Source organism: Hyla sarda, chromosome 8 (genome assembly GCF_029499605.1).
Source record: "Hyla sarda isolate aHylSar1 chromosome 8, aHylSar1.hap1, whole genome shotgun sequence".
NCBI lineage: Eukaryota > Metazoa > Chordata > Amphibia > Anura > Hylidae > Hyla > Hyla sarda.
Window position 1 is genome coordinate 146,056,478 of NC_079196.1, and position 23,150 is coordinate 146,079,627.

Genomic DNA, 23,150 nt, shown 5'->3' on the forward strand with positions numbered 1-23,150 from the left:
AAGAGGTTCGCGGATAAGAAAAGAAGAGCTCCCCCCGTTTTTTCCCCTGGAGACAAGGTATGGCTCTCCGCTAAATATGTCCGCTTCCGTGTCCCTAGCTACAAGTTGGGACCACGCTATCTTGGTCCTTTCAAAATTTTGTGTCAAATTAATCCTGTCTCTTATAAACTTCTTCTTCCTCCTTCTCTTCGTATCCCTAATGCCTTTCACGTCTCTCTTCTCAAACCACTCATCCTCAACCGTTTTTCTCCCAAATCTGTTCCTCCCACTCCTGTTTCCGGCTCCTCGGACGTCTTCTCGGTCAAGGAAATTTTGGCTGCCAAAAAGGTCAGAGGGAAAAATTTTTTTTTAGTAGACTGGGAGGGTTGTGGTCCTGAAGAGAGATCCTGGGAACCTGAGGACAACATCCTTGACAAAAGTCTGCTCCTCAGGTTCTCAGGCTCCAAGAAGAGGGGGAGACCCAAGGGGGGGGGTACTGTTACGCCGAGCGCTCCGGGTCCCCGCTCCTCCCCGGAGCGCTCGCTTCACTCCCTCCGCTGCAGCGCTCCGGTCACGTCCTCTGACCCGGGGCGCTGCGATCCCGCTGCCAGCCGGGATGCGATTCGCGATGCGGGTAGCGCCCGCTCGCGATGCGCACCCCGGCTCCCCTACCTGACTCGCTCCCCGTCTGTTCTGTCCCGGCGCGCGCGGCCCCGCTCCCTAGGGCGCGCGCGCGCCGGGTCTCTGCGATTTAAAGGGCCACTGCGCCGCTGATTGGCGCAGTGGTTCCAATTAGGGTTTTCACCTGTGCACTTCCCTATATTACCTCACTTCCCTTGCACTCCCTTGCCGGATCTTGTTGCCTTAGTGCCAGTGAAAGCGTTCCTTGTGTGTTCCTTGCCTGTGTTTCCAGACCTTCTGCCGTTGCCCCTGACTACGATCCTTGCTGCCTGCCCCGACCTTCTGCTACGTCCGACCTTGCTTCTGCCTACTCCCTTGTACCGCGCCTATCTTCAGCAGCCAGAGAGGTGAGCCGTTGCTAGTGGATACGACCTGGTCACTACCGCCGCAGCAAGACCATCCCGCTTTGCGGCGGGCTCTGGTGAAAACCAGTAGTGGCTTAGAACCGGTCCACTAGCACGGTCCACACCAATCCCTCTCTGGCACAGAGGGTCCACTACCTGCCAGCCGGCATCGTGACAAGCGCTATGCTCTATGCATAGCACTGAACAGTATTAGCAATCAAAAGTGTAAAAAAAGTAAAAACATTTAAAATAAAAAGTAAAAAAAATTGAAAAATCCCCTCCCCAATAAAAAAGTAAAATGTCAGTTTTTACCATTTCACCCCCCAAAAAGTGTAAAAAAATAATTACTACACATATTTGGTATCGCTGCGTGCGTAAATGTCCGAACTATTAAAAGATATTGTTAATTATCCTGTGCAATGAACGGCGTAAACGTAAAGAAATAAAGCATTTTCAAAATTGCTGCTTTTTGGTCACATTTTATTCCCCAAAAAATGTATAAAAAATGTATAAACAGTAAAACCTAAGCAAAAGGGGTACTGGTAAAAACTACAGATCATGGCACAAAAAAATGAGTCGTCAAACCACCCCATATACGGAAAAATTAGAAAGTGGTCAAAATAGGGCAATTTCAAACATACTAATTTTGTTAAAATGGTTTGAGATTTTTTTTAAGCAGTACAATTATAGGAAAGCAAATAACATGGGTATCCTTTTAATCGTATTGACCCACAGAATAAAGAAAACATGTCATTTTTACCGGAAAGTGTACAGCGTCAAAACCAAACCTTCCAAAATTTGCTAAATTGATGTTTTCTTTTCAATTTTCCCACATAAATAATATTTGTTTGGTTGCGCTGTAAACAAATATGAAACATAGTACCCACATGGCAGGTTTTCTTTTTTTCTTTGTATTTATTTTAACCAAAATTATAGCATGCTGCTGTCCCCCCCCCCCCCCTCCCCCCAATCCTTCAACAGAAATCCTGGAGTCACATGATCAGAAAAAAAAAACACTTGGGATATAAGACAAAATAAAAACACCTATATTAATGCACAATATTGAGGAATAAAGGCCACAAAGACTGCATTGTGGAGGGGAAAAAAGAAGGGGCAGATTTGCGTGGCATTTTTTACAGGCCAAATGACAGACAACAGTTCTGTCTGTGCGTAGCCTAAAGGGGTACTTTTTTTCATAAAAATGTTTGAAAAAAGAAGTAGAAATCTTTTTTTTTTTTTTTACCGTGCATTGTTTTCCAGTTGCCAGTTCTTTTTGGTTGCCATAGCTACAACCTGGAAGGTTTATATATGTGTAGCTCTAGGTACACTTTCTTATTTTCTAGTCTGTGCATATTATACAAAAACAAGCTTTTACACTGATAACGTTTTATAAGCTAGCACATTTTTTTCAGTGTTTTTTCTTAAATAAATCAATTACAGAAAAGATATATAAATTTCATTGGACATAGGCATGGCAACCAGAATGGAAATGTTTGTTGTTTACTATATTGGCTGCATGTCCAGAGCCGGAGAACAATTTACAAGAGAAATAAGGTTTATATTGCAAAGTGACTTCTCTTGTTATTTCTTAACTACACAAATTAGGAAAAGAGAATCAAATATCCAAGTCTTTACAGACAGTGTTCATTCCGTCATTTGAGAATGAAAACTACATCAGATGGGCTGTACCGTTTCTTAGAACTATGTATACAACCATGTGGAAGCCTTGTGAGGATCACTAAGATGGTAACAATTACTTTATAGTGGCACCAGAATTCTTGAGCTCCGAGTGAAGCTAGTCATATCAAAAGGATGGGGAAAGGAAGCCATTATGAAAAATAAAATAAAAAAAATTACCATACCCCTTTGAATGGAACAAAGCTATAATCTGTAGGGGAGCTGTATCGGAACTGGTGCAATTGAAAAGTCAAATAGTTGTGCATGATCAATTATGTCAGTGCTTTCATTTGCAAAATGGCCTCTGGAAGGTACTAGGTTACCATAAACAGCTATTCTACCTTTTCCTTTGCACTATTTTTAATACATCACCCTCAGAATGTAAAGACTGAACCTTTAATACAATATAATACTGTTTGTAGTTGGTCAGTTACTTATTATGAAAATGTTAGCAATTGGGTGATATTCTCATACGCTAATGTGCATTATGGGTATGTATGATCCCTATAGTAATATCAAAAGGCAAGCAAGGCCCCTATTGTATGGGTATGTTTCTGATTTACTCCGAAAGCTGAAAGAAGTAAAATGATGGTGTGCTCTATTAGATACCTTAATATGGAGATATTCCTGGGTTATCCAGGAAAAAACTTTTTTTTATATATATCAACTGGCTCCAGAAAGTTAAACAGATTTGTAAATGACTTCTATTAATTTTTTTTAATCCTTTCAGTACATATGAGCTGATGAAGTTGAGTTGTTCTTTTCTGTCTTAGTGCTCTTTGATGACACGTGTCTCGGGAACCGCCCAGTTTAGAATTAAATCCCCATAGCAAACCTCTTCTACTCTGTGCAGTTCCCGAGACAAGAAGAGATGTCAGCAGAGAGCACTGTTGCCAGACAGAAAAAAACAACTCAACTTCAGCAGCTGATAATTATTGAAAGGATTAAGATTTTTTAATAGAAGTAATTTACAAATCTGTTTAACTTTCTGGAGCCAGTTGATATAAAAAAAAGTTTTTTTCCTGGATAACCCCTTTAATAATGCTACCACAATGTTTCCAGGAAGGGATATTTGTGTAAATGTTGTATTCATTATTGTGGTATGATTTGCAAAAAAAAAAAAAAAAAAAAATATATATATATATATATATATATATATATATATATCATGTCATTTTATAGCAAATTTGCAATAAACATGAAAACTGACTGTGACAGTATCATTAAATACAGTCTAATACCTAGGGATGTGATATTTTGGATTTAAGGTGTTGAGAAAGCATATTCATAGTTTGTGGACTTAAAATTATGGTACCATGCGACTGCCTTTTCTAGTTTTGTATTGTATGTAAAATTCTAGTGATCACATTGTTTACAAACACTATGAATTTGAAAATGTTGATCTTTTTATGATATTATGATCTTACTGCTAATTTCGCTGTTTCTTTTTTCTTCAGAGAATGCAAATAAATTAGAAGAAACTGCTAGAGGAGTACACATTTCCTGTTCAGATGCATATGACGGATTCTGCAAACATGGCAAATGTGAGCATTCAAATAACATGCTGGAGCCTTATTGCAGGTATGTAGTACTTGTTGAAGAGGTCTAATGAACTACTAGCCCTACAACTTCATTAACGTATGACCGAAATACTTTTTATTATTATTACTAAATATTCTTCAATTCTTCACTTATAGAGTGATCCTTTGTTTAAAAAACAAAAACTCTAAAACATAAAGCAAATTAATGGGATGATGCTCCCGTGGATAGGGGATATTTTTTTAGGTGTTGGAGTCAAAATTGGGAGTCAAAATAACTTTTCTCCTATCCACAGGATAGGGGATAAGAGTCAGATCACGCAGGGTTTAACCAATGGGACCTCGGTGATCTCCCGAATGGGGCCTGGGGCTTTATTATGAATGGAGGTGGCACACATGCACCAGTCATAGCAAAGACCAGGGACACCATTCTTGAGATCGGATCCACAGGCCTTACAAATGTGGTATGTCAGAAGTTGTTCTGTGATAGAAGAAGATGATAAAGGACTTCTTAAAGCAAACAGCTAAAGATTTGAAACATAAAGGGTATCATTCGTACAGTACAGCACATTTAATAAGCTATTGAGCAGAAAATAAATGCCTGTCAAAAGTGCACAAGGAACCTAGAGATTTTTACAGTAGCCCATTGGAATGGGGTATTATGTTATATGAGACAACAGGCACATGAAAAATATTATAGGGAATTTACCATTTCTGTGTGCATTTTTCTGGCCTCACCTAACAATATTTTGAATGTTTGTTTTACAATAACATTTTGTAAAATATTCATTACTATTTATTGTTTTTTTTAACATGTGTTTCACCTAAAAAGAATGTCATTTTATTACTCTTCATATAAAGCATGCAACACTTTTATTTGTTTTTAAGTCTTTGGTGAGTAAAACATTATTTTAAGGGACACTGTTGAATGATAGAGGTGTGTAAAAAAAATATATATATCCTAAGACATAAAAGCAAACTGTTCTTTTCCTAGAGCTGATAGTGGTTGCAAAGTTATAAAATTGCCTTCTTATTTTTATGCTAGTGTTAAGTAGATGGAACCAAGGCCTTCCCAACCTGGCATGCCTCCTTGTTTGCCCTCACCTACCAACCCCTCCTTGAGCTCTGTACATTATTCAAGGAGAGGCTGGGGGGGGGGGGGTGAGTGAGTAGGTGTGTATGCTGTGGCACGTGAGCAAGTTGGCCCTGCTTCCTTGAAACCCGACTGAGAAATAGAAAGACAATTTTATAAGTTTGTCAACCATCATCAGCTCCAGGAAAGGTACACTTTGCTTTTATACCATAACAACTATCAAAATGTATCTGCAGCTCTTAGCATCAAATACAGCTGACAGATTCCCTTTAAGACCAGCTTAGCACTCCTTTGGGAGACATATTTATCAAACAATAAATTTGATAAGGCTAGGTTCACTTCTGTGTCAAAGCCCTCTTCAAGGAGCTGCAATCACAGAATACATTGATATAGCAGCGCATGAGCTAAAAAAATATCAAGATGTCACATTGGCGCACTGTGCCAGCCCCATCTGTATATGATGCCTCCATTATCCATGTGCAATACCTCAAGGACCCCGACAGCCTACAATATCCATGTAAGGCAAAAAGAGCCCAAGATCACAGCGACAGGACTCTGGATTCCATCAGAAGCTGTTGTTTATTGGGAACCAATAAACAACAGCCTCTGATTAAATCCAGAACCTCCGTATGTGCTGTGACTCTGGATTCTTTTTGCTTAGTTTAATTCTCAGGATTGGCTATTGGGATGGTTGCTTGCACAGCGGCTGGATCTAGTGATGGCCTCCTTCTTTTGTTTGTTTGTTTATTACATTATCCATGTGCAATATCTTACTGACTCAATGACCCCTGACAACCTACATTTTCCATGTGCAATATCTTCAGTTGTGATCAACAGTTTGAATACCTTTGGAGACCTGGTAATATATGTACCACTATTTGAAAGAAAACTTGAGCAAGTAAAGCACATTTTCTTTTATTTCTTATAGAATTCATATTCACCTGTAGATTATAACAGAATAGCACAAACATAAAACAAAACATGGCAGCAAATATAAAAATGAAATTACTCTTCTGATTAAAAATCTGCATCGCCTTAGTTCTTAATGCTGTGTATTGCTCATTAGCATAAATGAGATCATTGCTGTCTATGAGGCCCCGAATTCTTGCTGCTAGTATAGCAGCTCATTTACTTTGGCAATATGCCAACAGGAGGAGGGACCTGTTGAATCAACAGTAGCTGTAAAACGTACGTCGGTCCTCATCCTGTACCCTCTCGATACTATTTTTAATCAAGATGAAATAAAAAATTTGCTTTTAACTGGAGATACATGAGTGCCGTGATCCTTTCTATCTTATATGGTGGATGTATTCTGGGACTCTACTTCATATCACAGAGTACCGCGTATGTATCTTGCTGACATGCTGGAATGATTCGGTCTCAGGTTAGCGACTCACAGGTGCACACCTTATCTCGGCAGTGCCGACTGCATTTCCTTTCTGTGTGTGAATATACCAACATGTCATGGACAGTCTTGTGTTATCTTGCATGAATCACACATTGCATGAATCACACATTCGAATCACACATTTTATCATTTTTTGCAGGTTAACTTGGCTTTGTGCTTAGGCTCACTGTCATGCTGGAAAGTCCATGAGCATTGCATTTCATACAGAAGAATGCAAACTGTCTGCTAGTGCTGTCTGATAACATACTGCATTTATTTTATCATTCATTTTTACACCATTCCCAATGCTTTTAAAGCTCACACTCGCCTTGTTGACCGCTCTCCAAGATCATAGTTATAGTAGCCAGCGACTAAGACAGCACGTAATGGTGGACAGGTGGCAACTGTAGTAGCCAGCAGACAAGGCAGCAGGCAGCGACAGACTGGTGGGAGGTGTAGTATCCAGCTGACAATAGGCAGTAGTGGACTTGTGGGAATTGTAGTAGCTAGCGTACAGCAGGTAATGGTGGACTGTTAAGAGCTGTAGTAGCCAGCAGACAAGACAGCAGGCAGTAGTGGACTGGTGAAAGTAGTAGAAGCCAGCATTCAGCAGGGATGGTGGTAGTACTGTCTAATCAGTGGCATCTGGCACAGGGGGTTTAAATTCCTCACTGATCCATGCCTGATTCATTCTTGACAAATATGAGCTTTTCCACATTGCTGGCAGACAATCTTATTCGCATAGAGGTGAAATTGTTGCCTGCTACGCTAAACAAGCTCTCTGATGCTACACTGGAGGGTGGACAAAGCAGAACATGCATGGCAAACTAGGCACGTCCTGGCCAATGGCCTAATCTGGTGACCCAGAAGTCCATGGGGTCTGGGCACATGGTATCTATCACTGTCACCTTGAGTAGGTTTCTTGTCCCCTATCCCTTCAACAGATTTTATCTCCAAACCCTCCGCCTGAGGTTAAATTTCCTCATGCTTCCTACCTAGGGATGAGCGAATCGAATCTGCTGAATCCGAATTCCTTACGAATTCGCAACAAATGCGAATATTGCCGTGATTCGATCGCGCAAATCGCTTCATTAAACTCTGTTTAGTGTGGCCCAGGCTCCAGGGAATTTAAAATGGTGGATCCACATGAGAGGACATGGGGCAAGGAATCCTGGGAAGGCGGGAACAAGGGTCATGATCTGTCAAACACCAGTGGGTTGTAAATGCTCACTGCACCCCTTATTACATTCTGTGAGGGATGTAGTTTTTATTTTCTTCTTTTTATCGCGCTTGGGAGGCCTCAGATTTATTTTCGCCTAAGGCCTCAAAAAGTCTAGAGCCACCCCTGCCTCCGAGTCACATCAGTGTTCTATTGAAGAGAGGGACAGAGATCAGTGTGTTGCACAGAAAAGCTTTTTTACAGCAACGATTCACCTCAAGCCCAAATCCAGCCTAGAAGCACTGATAGGGAAGGGAGTGAGATTGAGAGAGAGAGAGTGCAATATACGCACTAAGTATTTCCGACAGAGAAGTTCTAGGACATGCACAGGGGAGTGGCAGAGGCCTAAAATTATCAGGCAGAGGTTGCAGCAGACTAGAGGCGAGTGGTAGCAGGAGTCGCAGTGAGATGCCTGAGCTCACGGTATCAGCTAGCGGTCGTGTCTCGACCTGCAACCCATCTGCCGTCATCGATTGGTTAACACGGTCATCCACTTCATCACAAATAACATCTGACACCCCCAGTCAACAGTCGGTGGGTTCCTCAAATACAATCCTCAGTTGGGATGGCCCCGGAGCAGTTCCTTTCCTCCTATTGCCTCGGTTCTATGTTGTTCCCTCCCCCACAGAAGTATCTTATGCTTTGGTTTCAGCTCCATTATTTAGTGAGGACAATCTACTAGAGGACTGTCAGCAGCTACTGACGATCCAAAAAGTGGAGTAGACATCCGCCACGTCCACCGCTAGGTGGGCAAGTAGTGATGAGGAGAGTGGCGTGGGAGGTGGTGTTGGGAGCGTTCAGGCTCCTGAAGTGGACACTGTTGAGGAACCTGAGGAGGACATCAGTGACGTGCAGACACAACTTGATGATGATGATAAAGCCGATCACACTTGTAAGCCGGGTGCAGAAGGGGCTTCATCATCATCAGGAGAAGAGGGTGGCAGGTTGCCCATGAGGCAACAGTTGAGCCAGCAAGGGGGTGGCATGGTTTTCAGTCAGCATGGTGGCAGAAGTGGAAAGTCTGGACCCAAATGTGTCCTGGGGAGACTACCTGCTTCGCAGCAGCTTACCTTCCAAGGAGGTAGTGGAACAGGGGTTCCTGGAGTCGGCAGCAGTAGCAGTCAATCAGTGCAGACTGTTGGTGGGAAAATCAGCTACTCGGCGGTGTGGCAGTTATTCATCAAGCATCCGGAGAATGTTAACCTGGCCACATGCAAGATGTGTCGGCAGAAAGTGTGGCCAGATTACCAATTTTGGCACCACGGTCATGTGTCAACATATGCAGCCTCACCATAAAGCAGCCTGGGAGAACCATGGCTCCGATGTGGTAGTCCAGCCTGCTGCAATACCCAGTGGCATGCCGCTCCCTGTTTCAGCCAGCCAAAGCTCCACCACCTCAGCTGAAGGCAGTTTTGTGTCATAGCCATCTTCTGTCGCTCCAGATGCTTCTGGTCCTCCTACTTTGAGTCAGTCATTCCGCCAGCAATCCCTCGGCGAAGTCAAGTCCAAGAGACAACAGTATGCGCCCACTAATCCAACCGCTCAGAAGCTGAATGTGCTCCTTTCCAAGTTGCTTGTGCCGAGGTGGAGAGTCCCAAGCCATCATTTCTTTCCAAAGAAGGCAGTACCAGCCCTGCACAATTTTGTGGAACAGAAGGTGAGCCAGTACTTGAGCATGTCGGTGTGTACCAAAGTGCACGGCAGCACCGACGTGTGGAGCTGTAACTACGGTCAGGGACAATACATGTAATCCACAAAGAAAGAGTGGGGGATGGGCACTACACATGTGTATAAAACAGAGTTAGAACCAGCACTTAAAAAAAAATCCCAGTGAAACAATTGCTATGGGGTGCAAGACACTAGCAGGAATTGGCAATTCTGTAAATAAAAAACAAGAAAAAGAAAAGAATATGTCTGCACTCACCATAATATGCAAAACCAATTCAGGCTTTTATTGCGGCAAAGTCTTATAGAACAACTCTATAGAACATGTTCACCCGGGGCGCAGGGAGGGAAGGTGGCTACCAGCCGATTGCAGGAGCGTATCAGAACGACAGCACGGTTTTGCGTCAGAGACACATCATCCGGTTCCTGATGATGCGTCTCTGACGCGAAACCGCGCTGTCGTTCTGATATGCTCCTGCTATCGGCTGGTAGCCACCTTCCCTCCCTGCACCCCGGGTGAACATGTTCAATAGAGTTGTTCTATAAGACTTTGCCGCAATAAAAGCCTGAACTGATTTTGCATATTATGGTGAGTGCAGACATATTCTTTTCTCTTTCTCATTTTTTATTTGACAATACATGTACTTTACGGCCCACTGGGTAAATGTGGTTCCTGCTCGGCGACAACAGCAACTTGGACAGGTCACGCCGCTTCCACCTTCACGTCAGTGCAGTAGCAACTGTAAGGAGCTTGCTCCTGGAATAGGATATGACTGTAGCTTCTGGGAGCCAGTTTAGCCAGTAGCAGGTAAAATTGCCTGACATAATATATGACAAGCATTCATAAGATGGCTTTAAGGAGCATTTTGGGCAAATGTTAAATAAAGGTTAAAGGGGTATTCCAGGAAAAAAAACTTTTTTTTTAGATCAATTGGCTCCAGAAAGTTAAACAGATTTGTAAATTACTTCTCTTAAAAAATCTTAATCCTTCCAATAATTACCAGCTACTGAAGTTGGGTTGTACTTATTTGTCTGGAAACAGTGCTCTCTGGTGACATCTCTGCTTGTCTCAGGAACTGCACAGAGCAGAATAGGTTTGCTATGGGAATTTTCTTCTACTCTGGACAGCTCCCGAGACATGTGTCATCAGAAAGAACTTAGACAGAAAAGAACAACTCAACTTCGGCAGCTCATAAGTACTGAAAAGATTAAGATTTTTTAATAGAAGTAATTTACAAATCTGTTTAACTTTCTGGAGGCAGTTGACATGTAAAAAAAGTTTTTTCCTGGATAACCACTTTAACGTACGCTTTAAATGCAGATTTAAATCTCAAGTTGCTTTTTGCCTTCAGGACCCATGTTTCCATCATGTGCCTTTAGTACATAGTAACTAGTCTCAATACATTGCAGCTAGACAGAAATTATTTCAGAAAATATGATAAGCCAGTTAAAAACAAATATGACTTCTGTACCCTCCCACCCTTAATGTCCCAGCTGGGAAATGAAATGTTCAAATTAACTAAAATGATTTATGATGCCTAAATTTGTTGCAGGAAGATTACATTTAGGGAGATTGAAAATCTCAACCTTTTATATGTCTGTGGTGACATCACCAAGTGCATAGGAACCTGGCTGCCATTGCCTTCCAAACAATGTCATATTTGTTTTTTCTCACAGTTTCAAGGACATTTTAAAGAGAAAATCCTTTCTAACAGCTCTTATCATTTCTTACTGATTGTAAGTGATGGTGATAGGCAAAATCAATTGTGGCTATATTGTAATTTTTTATTATTATTATTATTATTATTATGAAAGCTATAACATCATCATTATGCTACTAAGTGTATTGCACTTATCCTAGATTTGGTGATCTTATTCACTTCTATTTATAAACTTTTTTTCTGGGTCACATTATTAATGACAGTGTTTAGGGACTAAGAGAAAATATATTTCTTGGTAATTGTTTGATATGCGGGTTTGCTCTTTGTTTTAGCATAATCGATTTCTGGGAGTCTTTTGTAACACTCATTATTAACTATTATTTGGTATGGGTATTTTTCATGGGTCCCTTCTCATACAGTATGCCTTAAAGGGGTTATCCAGCATAAGATGACTTTACTAATTACCTGTCAGCCAGTAATGGACATGCTTACCAAAAATCTGTGCTTGTGTTAGTGGTAAATGGCTGTGTCCTGTGTCCCCCATCATTTTGCTGGCTTGTTTGTGTGAACTGGCTCTTTCCTGTTTTTGTGCCCTCCTTCAAACTGCACTCCCCAGGATCTCTTTTTTCTAGATGGGAGGTAAATTATCTCCCTCCCATACTTGAAACTACAATTCCCTGTAGCCCAGTGGAGAATGATCTCCCTCCCACCCAGCATTTGCCATTGAAGAACAGACACGCTTCCTTTCAACATTTGACTAGTGATACATTGTCACGGGCTGCACTGCAACCTGTGAAAGGCCCGAGACTACACAAATTTTGTATGCTGCTAAAATGAATATCTGGGGAAAACATCACATAAGATTTGCAGGATCAGCAACCAAACACAGGTACAGACACTATATTATGAATAGTGATGAGTAGAGATGAGCGAAGCTACAGCAATGTGATTCGTCACGTACCTCTGAGAGAGTCACGTACCTCTTAGAGAGACTTGTATCCACCTTTTCCAGCCCAACAGAGCACCTGAAAGCTGAACTAATTTATGCAGGCTAAAGTCAGCAACCAACGAGCTGCGAGGTTCGTTACGAATCACTGTAACTTCGCTCATCTCTAGTGATGAGCTGCAGGGGCCATATTCGAATTTACGATATTTTGCGAATATATGGACGAATATCCGGTCTAAGTTCACGAAATTTGAATATTCACTGTGTTCCTTCTCTCTTTTTTTCATGCGAAAAGTCATAATGAAATTTGCATAGTGCGCATGCGCGATTATATGACAAAAAAGGGAGGGATCAGTGTCCTCTGACTGGAAGTGCCAATATTCGCATAAAAGTGAATATTTGCATAAACGCATATATTCGAAAAAAAAACGAATATTTGTCATTACGAATATATTTCACTATATTGTAAATATTCGCGAAATCGCGAAGTGACGATATTTGCTGTAAAAACTGCATTTTGAATATTTGCGCACAACACTAATTATGAACTACACTAATATATATTGCAAACAAGAAAAAAATTGAGAATTGGCACTGGATTATATACTGTCAAAACAATGGCACCATGGTCCATTAAGCTGCTAGCCGGAGTGGAATTGTAAAAGGTCCCAGTATTCACATAAGTAGTGGTGCTGCACGTGTCATAGCAATAGGTAAAATGATTACAACATAGAAAAAAAGGGAATACGGAGCACTAACACGATCAGTATTCTGTGGGATCCTCAAGTAAAGTTCCTCTCGGGGTTCTTCTGCAGGGAGGCGGTAGAAGGTTTTGGGGGAGCTCAGACGGCATCCACAGTCCGTATCGCGCCAATGGGCGCTTCGTCAGGCAGTCTGAGCTCCCATAAACCATCTACCGCCTCCCTGCAGAAGAACCCTGAGAGGAACTTTACTTGAGGATCCCACAGAATACTGATCGTGTGAGTGCTCCGTATTCCCTTTTTTTCTATGTTGTAATCATGAACTACACTAACATTACAGCCCCTGTAGCACAGTCAAATAAAAAAAAATCCTGGCATAGCCCTTCAATGTGGGAATATTACCACAGTCTGGGCCATAATTTCCATTTTAGGTCAATGAACTAGAAAAGTTTTGTAGCTTGCCATTCAATAATGTTTATTGTAATACCTTTCTTTGGGTGTACACTTGTATATGTTTTTATTTTCTTGTATCTCGCTTAGAATTTGAATACATGTAGCACCATTTACATGTAGCACACTATAAATATGAGATCCATGAGGTTCCTTATGACCTTGGGAGCCCCAGCAGATTTAATTTCTGCAATCACAATCTGTAAAAAAGGTTCTATAAAACCTGCAGCATATGGTAAAAATAAAAATAAATACCCTATCTGCAACTCTGTTTGACATGGTGCGGGGTCCAGATCCACAGTAACAACACATCCAGTTGTGAAGGTTACCTGCTATCACATAATCTGTTCGGAATCCTTGACAACCTTTTCAAAGGGAGTCTGTACTGCTGTATCCAAGTGTAGCATTAACTGGTGACAGACTTGCTGGTTACAATGTTTATTGCATCCACATTTATAATATCCGAATACTGTACTCAGTATAAGTAGAAAGCTGTCAATCAACAGCTAGTGGACAAGGAAACAGCAACTCAAAAATATTGAGGACCACTAAGCGCATGCTTATTCTGGCTATTAGCACAGACATCAGAATGGCTGCATAACAAGATATATTATATGTGTTAATATATTATTTTTTTAAATTAGTAAAACATACTTATTCTGCTTTAAGAAATAATAGGAATAATATGAAAAGAATCATGTTTGCTAATGATTATATTCTTCTTTGTAGGTGTGATGCGGGATACAGTGGATCAAAGTGTGAAAAGAAGGACTTTAATGTATTATACGTAGTTCCAGGCCCTGTACGTTTCCAGTATGTCTTAATAGCAGCAGTGATTGGTACCATTCAGATTGCCATTATCTGCGTGGTAGTTCTTTGTATAACAAGGTTAGTACTGTTTTGACTGTAAAAATATATTTGTCAGGATATGACATAATGTAAGAACCTTGTAACTCCTAGTTCCATAACTTGTAACTTGTACATATTTTAGGCAGTAATACAAATAGACCATTTTTTTTTGTGGTTAATCATTCAATCTAGGTAACATTTAATGGTACTGTTTAGAAACTTGGGTAATTGTAGCTTATGGCACTTTAAAGGGGTTGCCTCATTTTTGTTAGAAGAGTCCCAGGAATTTGGCTAGGGAGATTTTGAACTGTGCCCATTGAAATTCCCGACTGGCTAGTGCATGGATATGCTGGGTCTGTCACGAACCGACACTAGCGGGAAGTAGGGTTATCTATAAAATCCCTATTTGTCTACACTAAATATAGGAAAACAGTCCTACTAGGCTAGACGTCCAGTTCTCACTGATATTGAAAAAGGGACAAGGCTCCCTGAAACGCGTCTAGCCTGAGAACACTCTTACCCTCACCCCTACTTGTGGACACAAAGGAGGACTTTGAACCTAGGAATCTTCTGCATGAATTCCAAAATTCATCAGGAACCATCCCCCGTTCCGCTGGCTAGCTACAGTGAAGAAGCTGGTAAGAGGCACATAGTGCCACATCACACCTCATTCGGAACCCCTCGCACTTGTCCCCGCGCCGCAGGGCACTAGCGAGGTTCCGGAGGATTACAAATTGTGAACTCTCTGTGTTATTGTGTCTAGCATCATTGCGCTCAGAACCCCGCACACTGGTCCCCGTGCCGTCAGTGGTAGCGAGGTTCTGAGGCTATTAAACAGAGCAACCGATTATACATCAATAAACCCCCAGCTCTGTGCCGACAGGGTAAAGTGGGCTCAAAAAGGGAGCCTCCAACACTGCAAAAATTCTGCCACCAAATACTTCCAACTGATATTATTACAATCAAAACACATAGCTGTCTTTGCAGATAAAACAATGACTATATAAAGTGAATTTTAATTGTGGAAAGACTATGCTACCTCCAGCACCTGCAGCACTTTAACCCCTTAAGGACCGGGGTTTTTTCCGTTTTTGCATTTTCGTTTTTTGCTCCTTGCCTTTAAAAAATCATAACTCTTTCAAATTTGCACGTAAATATCCATATTATGGCTTATTTTTTGCGCCACCAATTCTACTTTGTAATGACATCAGTCATTTTGCCCAAAAATCTATGGTGAAGCGGGAAAAAAAATCATTGTGCGACAAAATTGAAAAAAAACGCTGTTTTGTAACTTTTGGGGGCTTCCGTTTCTACGTAGTACATTTTTCGGTAAAAATGACACCTGATATTTATTCTGTAGGTCCATACAATTAAAATGATACCCTACTTATATAGGTTTGATTTTGTCGGACTTCTGGAAAAAATCATAACTACATGCAGGAAAATTAATACGTTTAAAATTGTCATCTTCTGACCCCTATAACTTTTTATTTTTCCGTGTATGGGGCGGTATGAGGGCTCATTTTTTGCGCCGTGATCTGAAGTTTTTAACGGTACCATTTTTGCATTGATAGGACTTATTGATCGCTTTTTATTCATTTTTAAATGATATAAAAAGTGACCAAAAATGCACTATTTTGGACTTTGGAATTTTTTTGCGCGCGCGCCATTGACCGAGCGGTTTAATTAATGATATATTTTTATAATTCGGACATTTCCGTAGGGACCTATAACACTGCACACACTGATCTTCATCATTGATCACTGGTTTCTCATAAGAAACCAGTGATCAACGATTCTGCCGCATGACTGCTCATGCCTGGATCTCAGGCACTGAGCAGTCATTCGGCGATCGGACAGCGAGGAGGCAGGAAGGGGCCCTCCCGCTGTCCTGTCAGCTGTTCGGGATGCCGCGATTAGCCGCGGCTATCCCAAACAGCCCGACTGAGCTAGCCGGGAACTTTTACTTTTACTTTTAGCCGCGCGGCTCAGCTCTGAGCGCGCGGCTAAAGGGTCAATAGCACGCGGCGCCGCGATCGGCGCTGCGCGATATTAGAGGCGTGTCCCGGCTTCACTATGACGCTGGCGCCGCCGTGATATGACGCGGGGTTACTGTGTAACCCCGCGTTATATCATAAGAGCAGGACCAAGGACGTACCGGTCCTTGGTCCTTAAGGGGTTAAGTGCCTAAATTGCCAAATGTCCTATTTTTCCTGACCTGTCCCAAGGGGTAGCACCTAGTATTGCATGAACATTCTTATATGAGAAATACTGTATAAATATTTTTGCATTAATCTTTTAGCTTATTATATAGCATTTTTATTTATAGACAGTCTGAGGCAAGGGCCCTGCTGAAGACTGTGCATGTACCTATTAAATACTATTTTATCATTGGACACTATCTCTTTACTTCATTCTTACTCTCTTTTATTCCTCTTATTCTCTTTTACATTCTTATATTTTTACCTTCATCCCTAGCCTAGTAGGACTGTTTTCTTATATTTATTGTTTGATATCCTTTTGGCACATTGGGTTTATGTGCAACACAGTATCCTCGGCTTGGTAATTCATGTTTTATGTTGAGCTCCCATTTATTTTTTAGAATTTATCTACACTAGACCGAAAATAATGATAAAAAATCCCTCTTATACCACCCAATTTAAAAGTATTGCTGCCGCAACCTGTCAATTTCAAGCTGACAGGAAGCTATCAATCCAATCTGGATATGCTACAATTCCGAAATATAATCTGCTAGCCCCAGTAGTATATAAAAACAGGAAAAAGATTAATCCAAATCTATAATGTATGCGAACAGGTAAGGAAATTTAAGACTATAACTTCAATCTCTTCAAGGACAATGTACGTCCGTTTTACCAGACATAAGGCGGGAATTGATAAATTATTGATTTATTATGAAAGAAAAATATTCACAGTACATATAAAAATAGATATTAACAAGACAAAGTTTCATCTCACTGAAAATTTAATGAATGGGAAAAAACTAGAATCCTTACTTACAAAAAGTTACAGAGTTCTATTCCATGGGGTCTGGAAGGAAATGGCGTCTGGCATCCAAAATTAGATCTTGTCCCCCATGCAAGTTCCCCTAGTCCCCCCAGGTCTGTAGTTTTATACCCTCCTATGGACAGATGATCCCTCTATGTTCAGCCCCTGGGTGGGACAAGGAGGAGAAATAGATGTTGCCCACTTGCTTATGATACCTTCATGCCCAAAGAATAGGAAATGTCCTCTATCTTCTATCATGGGCCAGGCACCCACATCATTTTCTTATATTTGGGTTCTCCATCAAATACTCTTTCTTGGGGTACCTGACATGACCCCCTTATTGTGTATGATTTACCCAGTGCATACAGTTCGGGCAGGGATCAATACACAAGGGTCATGTGAGGACTCATTTTAAATGTAAAATGATGGAGAATCCAACCGTATAAGATAGGGGCTGCGGACATACTTCCCTGACCCCCATATTTAATATTGGAAGATATGGCATTTTCACAGGGGGGCTACTTCCCATACCTTTCTTTTATCTATTGACACCGGGCCTTGGAGTCTGTTCGGCTAGTGAAGATGTCAAATTTACCATCCAGGCAAACAGTGTCCATTAATTGGCACAGTTATGTTAATCGCCCCCATCTGCCTCTGGATGCAATGGCTTAGACTGTCGTCTCCTGGTAGTTTGATCAAACAGGTAGGATTCTTTGGAATGTTAAACTACCACAGATAAGGGGAATGGAATTAAAAGTTGTGCATACCAAGGGACATTGATGCAGGACATATATCACCAGTAATGAATGACAAACAATCACAATGCAACATGGATACATATTTTAGCCATTGTATATGACAGGGTCCTCCATGGTAAATTGGAAACTGGGTAGAAAAAATGGTTTTGGTGCAGTGAGAGAGTTTTATATTTGTATTTGTATGCACCACTTTTACCAAAATATATAGCATAATGTTGTAAAGAATAATAATCACAAAGTTGTGATTTTGCCTTTTTATTTTTTTATGTACATTTCTCTCCCCTCAGAGTTTATTTCTATAATTCCCTGAGGTTTGCTCTCTTCCTTTGTTTCTCTGTCTCTTACTCTGCCTCTACCTCTTTCTCCATGTCTTTTCCTTCATCATTCTGTCTCTCTCGTTCTGTTTCTCTACCTTTCTCTCCCTCTATCTCTTTCTTTCTCTTATTTTTTTCTTTGTGTCTCCCTCTATGGCTATGTTCACACAGCAGAATTTCCACAATTCCGCACAAATTCCGTTCAGCAAAGTTTGCTAAACGGAACTTATCTGTGAACTCTGTGTCTTTTGTTACTAATGTGGTTGGATACAGAAAAAAAGAGCAGCATAAATATTTTTAATGTGAAAGGTTTTAAATGCCATGCGTTTACCCATGCTTTATGGGTTTAACCTTCATTATATTATACTATAAATGTCTTTTATTAGTTTGCTTCTATGGATAGGAACAAAATTGCTATAAAACTGTTTAAGCAAGAAGAAGCTCTGAGTGTTCATTCCAAAAGGAAAAATAAGAGCAAGGAATGGTTTAGCTAGTTACATTAAATGAATAATCTGTAAAAGGTTTACTGTAGTATATGAAGCAAAAAAGGCTTGTTAAAAATAAATATAAATCACAGTAATGTGCCTGTGTGGCCACCATCTCCTCTGCTATGCTTCGGCTGATGAATTGTGAAATGGCAAAAGAAATAATTTGTGACATTTACATGATATGGACTGCAAAATCTTTTCGGTCTTGCTATTATGGGGCTGTATAGGCTTAAAGAGGGAAATAATAAGAATAGCAATATCCTTCCATGGATTCTGCTGCACTTTTGCTCTCTTGGTTTCTTTGTTTGAAATGAACATTATGTCAATGATATACAATGCTTTGTAAATGTTTTGAGCCATGGAAAATCACCTTAAAAGCATTCAAGTTATGAGGGGCACATTTACTTCTATACCAAGGGGGAATAATGGCTGTGTTTATAAGGTGGCTAGTCTCTGAGAGGGTTCAAGGGACAGGGAAAGGTAATGAACAGGTGGTGTGTTTGGGTAGGGGAAAAAAAGTGGCAGTAACAATTTGGAGGTGAAAGGGTAACAGAAGCTGCTCTGTGGCAAGGGTAAATAGACACAAGATAAAAGGCAGGTAACGCTTTCATAACTAACAATGCTACAGAGTCATTCCCTACTTTTTATTTGGCTGGTTCTGCTGTACTAGGATAGTGATGGTATTGGCCAGCAGGCCAGACACTCAGGACTGCCACAGCTGTTTACTTCCAAAAACAGAAGCACATCAAGTCATTGTGAGGTAAAAATGAGGATGAACGTTGGCAGGATGAGCCATGTGCCAGGCCTTGACTGATATGCAGAGATAAATGTAAATTAAGAAAGGCCCAGCACTCACCCGTTTTGCAGAAACATAGTGTCAGGTAACAGGGTGTGTTTCGGCAGGATGCCTTCCTCTGCTGTCTATTTGATTTGCAGAGACAGACATCTGCATTACCAGGAGACGGATGTGGGCCCTATACAGCAGAACCAATTGTTTGTGTATTTTTGTTAAAGAAGTATCACACAGAAAAACTTATCCCCTATCCAAATGATAGGGGAGAAGTTTAAGATTGTGGTGGTCCGACTGCTGGGACACCCAGCGATCTCCTGTCTGGGGCCCCGGCTCTCACTGGGAACAGAGCGTCATGACCCCCACACGAAGCGGCGGTCGACACTCTCCCCTCCATATACCTCTATGGGAGAGCCAAAGTACAGGAGTTCACGGGTGTCCCAGTAGTTGCAATCTAAAACGTATCCCTTATCCTTTTTGGATATGGTGCTTGAGGGCCCTAATCTCAGTAATCAGTTGATCATTAGGGGTGCTGAGACCACCAATCTGATATTGTTGGTCTTCAATGAGCATAGTCAATTAAAATGCATACAGTGTGTAAAATCAGAGCACCAGTATATAAACAAAGCTGTGATCTTGAGCAATCACAGAGTAAAAGCAATCATGTTATATTAAATCACATTCAATGCTAGTTAACCAAAAAGTGAGATGTATGTTAGTAAATGTCAGTCTGCTAAAGTCTCCGTAGTGCTTCTCATACCCACTTAGCCACTGTATCTATGGACATTTGTGTCATATGTAGACTTTGAAAACATTGCTGTGGGTAAAGAATTATTTAACAATTTATTTATGCTTCCAGAACTGATCTCTTGCTAACACATCATAAAAATAAAAAGCCAGTTCCCCTAGTTAATGACCCTGCAATTTCACTTTCTGCTTCATAATGAGATTTTATAATCTGGAGTCCAAACAGATTTATTTAAATCACACACATCATCTACCCTTTTGGTTCCCACGAAATCCAACTGGTGGACCACCTCAGTCATAGGGCCCCTAAGAGCTATTGGGCAGAACAGTGGCTTATTAGTTAGCCTTGCAGTCCTGAGTTCAAATCCCACTAAGGACACCATCTGCTTGGAGTTTGTATGTTTTCCCTGTGTGTTGGTTTCATGCCTATGCTTTCTTTCCATATACTGTAACCTGCACCCATGCTAGGTAGACCACACATACACAACTGCAGTTGTTTTCCTAATTTTACATTTATAGTCTGCTCTTTATTTTGTTCAGTGGATTTTTACATTTGACATATTTTGCATCTTTTACATTAACAAAGGCTTTATAATTAAATCATGTCAGATACCACAAAAATAAATAAATAATATGTTGCTCAGTACCTAATCCTGACCATGTACATCTATACTTTTATGTCTCTATCACCTATATATATGTTTTTTAAATACCTTTATTCATTAGCTCACAGTGCTTTGCATCTGGCAGTACCCATTTAATTATTGCCTTCATCATCTTATCTTGTCAAATGGCTTGAGATCATCAATTATAGTTCTTACATCTTTGTAGACATAATCATTAATTAATATCTACCAGTATTTAATCAGAACTCCCTTGTATACTATAACAACATGTTTTGGTATAGTACACAATAAAAATCCTTGCAACCTATAGATTACAGGTATATAATGGATGAAGGGACTTTTTTAAAGGTGAAACAAAGGTACAACATTGTCACAGAAAGAGACAAACTTTATTAATAGGATGAACATAATGGCTCCCAGGGTAGTTTTTATTTGTGTGTAAACCAATAGGACTTTGTGTGACACAAAAGTCTGAATGAATTTTATATGAATGTGTTGTTAATTTGTAGAGATGAGCGAACGTTTGAAAATTTTGATTCGGCCGATTATAGGGGTTTAGAAAACTCTGCTTTGTTCTAACACACATATGGAGTGTGCTGGGGTAGTGAAATAATACTGTTATTCAGAATGACATGCAGATTACAAACATTGCTTTTAGAATCACTGCCGCAGAGCGATACAATGACAGAGCCTGGAGGTGGTATCAGTATGAGGAGACCATATAGTGGCTGAATGACACAGCGTGGAAGTGTTGGCAGCATGAGGAGACCATATAGTGGCTAAATAACACAGGGTGGAGGTGTTGGCAGCATGAGGAGACCACATAGTGTCTGAATGACAAAGCTTGGATGAGGCTGAAGCATGAGGAGACCATATAGTGGCTGAATGACAAAGCTTGGAGGAAGCTGAAGCATGAGGAGACCATATAGTGGCTGAATGACACAGCGTGGAGGTGTTGGCAGCATGAGGAGACCATATAGTGGCTGAATGACACAGCTTGGATGTGGCTGAAGCATGAGGAGACCATATAGTGTCTGAATGGCACAGCCTGGAGTTGGCAGCAGCATGAGGAGACCATAGAGTGTCTGAATGGCACAGCCTGAAGTTGGCGGCAGATGAGGAGACAATTGGGCCTCACAATCTCTAATAATGAAAGATGAGTTTTGAAATTTCCATTGAAGATGTATATTACCTAGTGCTACCACTACCACTATATTACCTAGTGCTACCATATTTAGGTAATGTCCTATGCCCAGCAGCATCACTAAACTATGTAGTTGCTGAATGACACAGACTGGAGCTGGCTGAAGCATCAGTAAACCATATATTGGATGAATATCACAGACTGGAGGTGGCTGAAGCATGAGGAGACTATATAGTGGCTGAATGACACAGCATGGAGATGGCTGCAGCAGCATCAGGAGTCCTGAAAGTGACCCGGTGACAGAGTGGTGCAGTGGGTGGCAATACCAGTACCCACTGACGAAGGTGGGTTAAAAAAGGTCTGATGCGGAGGAATGTTTGTAACTGGGGAGCAGCGCCTTAAATCTGTTTGCTCCATATTTATGAAGTGTTGGTGTGGCACCATGGTCAATCTACTCTCATGCATCAGGTATTGGTGGTTGGAAATCCTGGCTGATCCATGCCTGATTCATATTCACAAAGGTCAGTCTCTCCACATTTTTCATGGACAGACCAGTACTCCTTGGGGTGACTATGGCCCCCGCCGCACTTAACACCCGCTCTGATGGCACACTACCGGCCGGGCAGGACAGCTTTTCCAGGGCAATCTCTGCTAGTTGCAGCCACAAATCAAGTTTGGCTGCCCAGAAGTCCAGCTGCTCTTCAAGGTGTGTTGGCAAGGGCATGTCAACGTATGCCACTACCTGCTGATTCAGGTCCTGCTCCAGGTGTACCTGCTGCTGATGAGTTGCTTCACTATGCGGGGGGAGAAAGCTACTCATTAGTGACTGTAGACTCAGGCTGCTGCTGATGGAGCTGGTACTGTTCCTGCCACCCCACCCCTCCCCAGCAGCCATGGCAGTGGAAGGTGAGCACAGGGGGCCTCCCGATTCAGACATGCGAGAAGATGGATGATGGCGCGGATAGACATCGGCAGTGGAATGATGTCGTTCATCCCGTAACCTTGGTGACTTACTAATAATGTGGCTTTCTCGAAGGGCTTCAGCAAACAGCAGGTGTCAGGTATGAGCTGCCACTGGTTCACATTG

General features: G+C 41.3%; 1 protein-coding gene across 1 annotated transcript in view; it reads left to right on the plus strand.

Annotated features, from left to right (window-relative positions):
• Positions 1-23,150, plus strand: part of TMEFF2 (transmembrane protein with EGF like and two follistatin like domains 2) — an 896,284-nt gene that overhangs the window by 855,897 nt on the left and 17,237 nt on the right. Inside the window, exons 8-9 of the mRNA XM_056536247.1 lie at positions 4,139-4,262; positions 14,071-14,229. Of these exons, the coding sequence (XP_056392222.1) occupies positions 4,139-4,262; positions 14,071-14,229 (283 nt within the window). The remainder of the gene's footprint in view (positions 1-4,138; positions 4,263-14,070; positions 14,230-23,150) is intronic.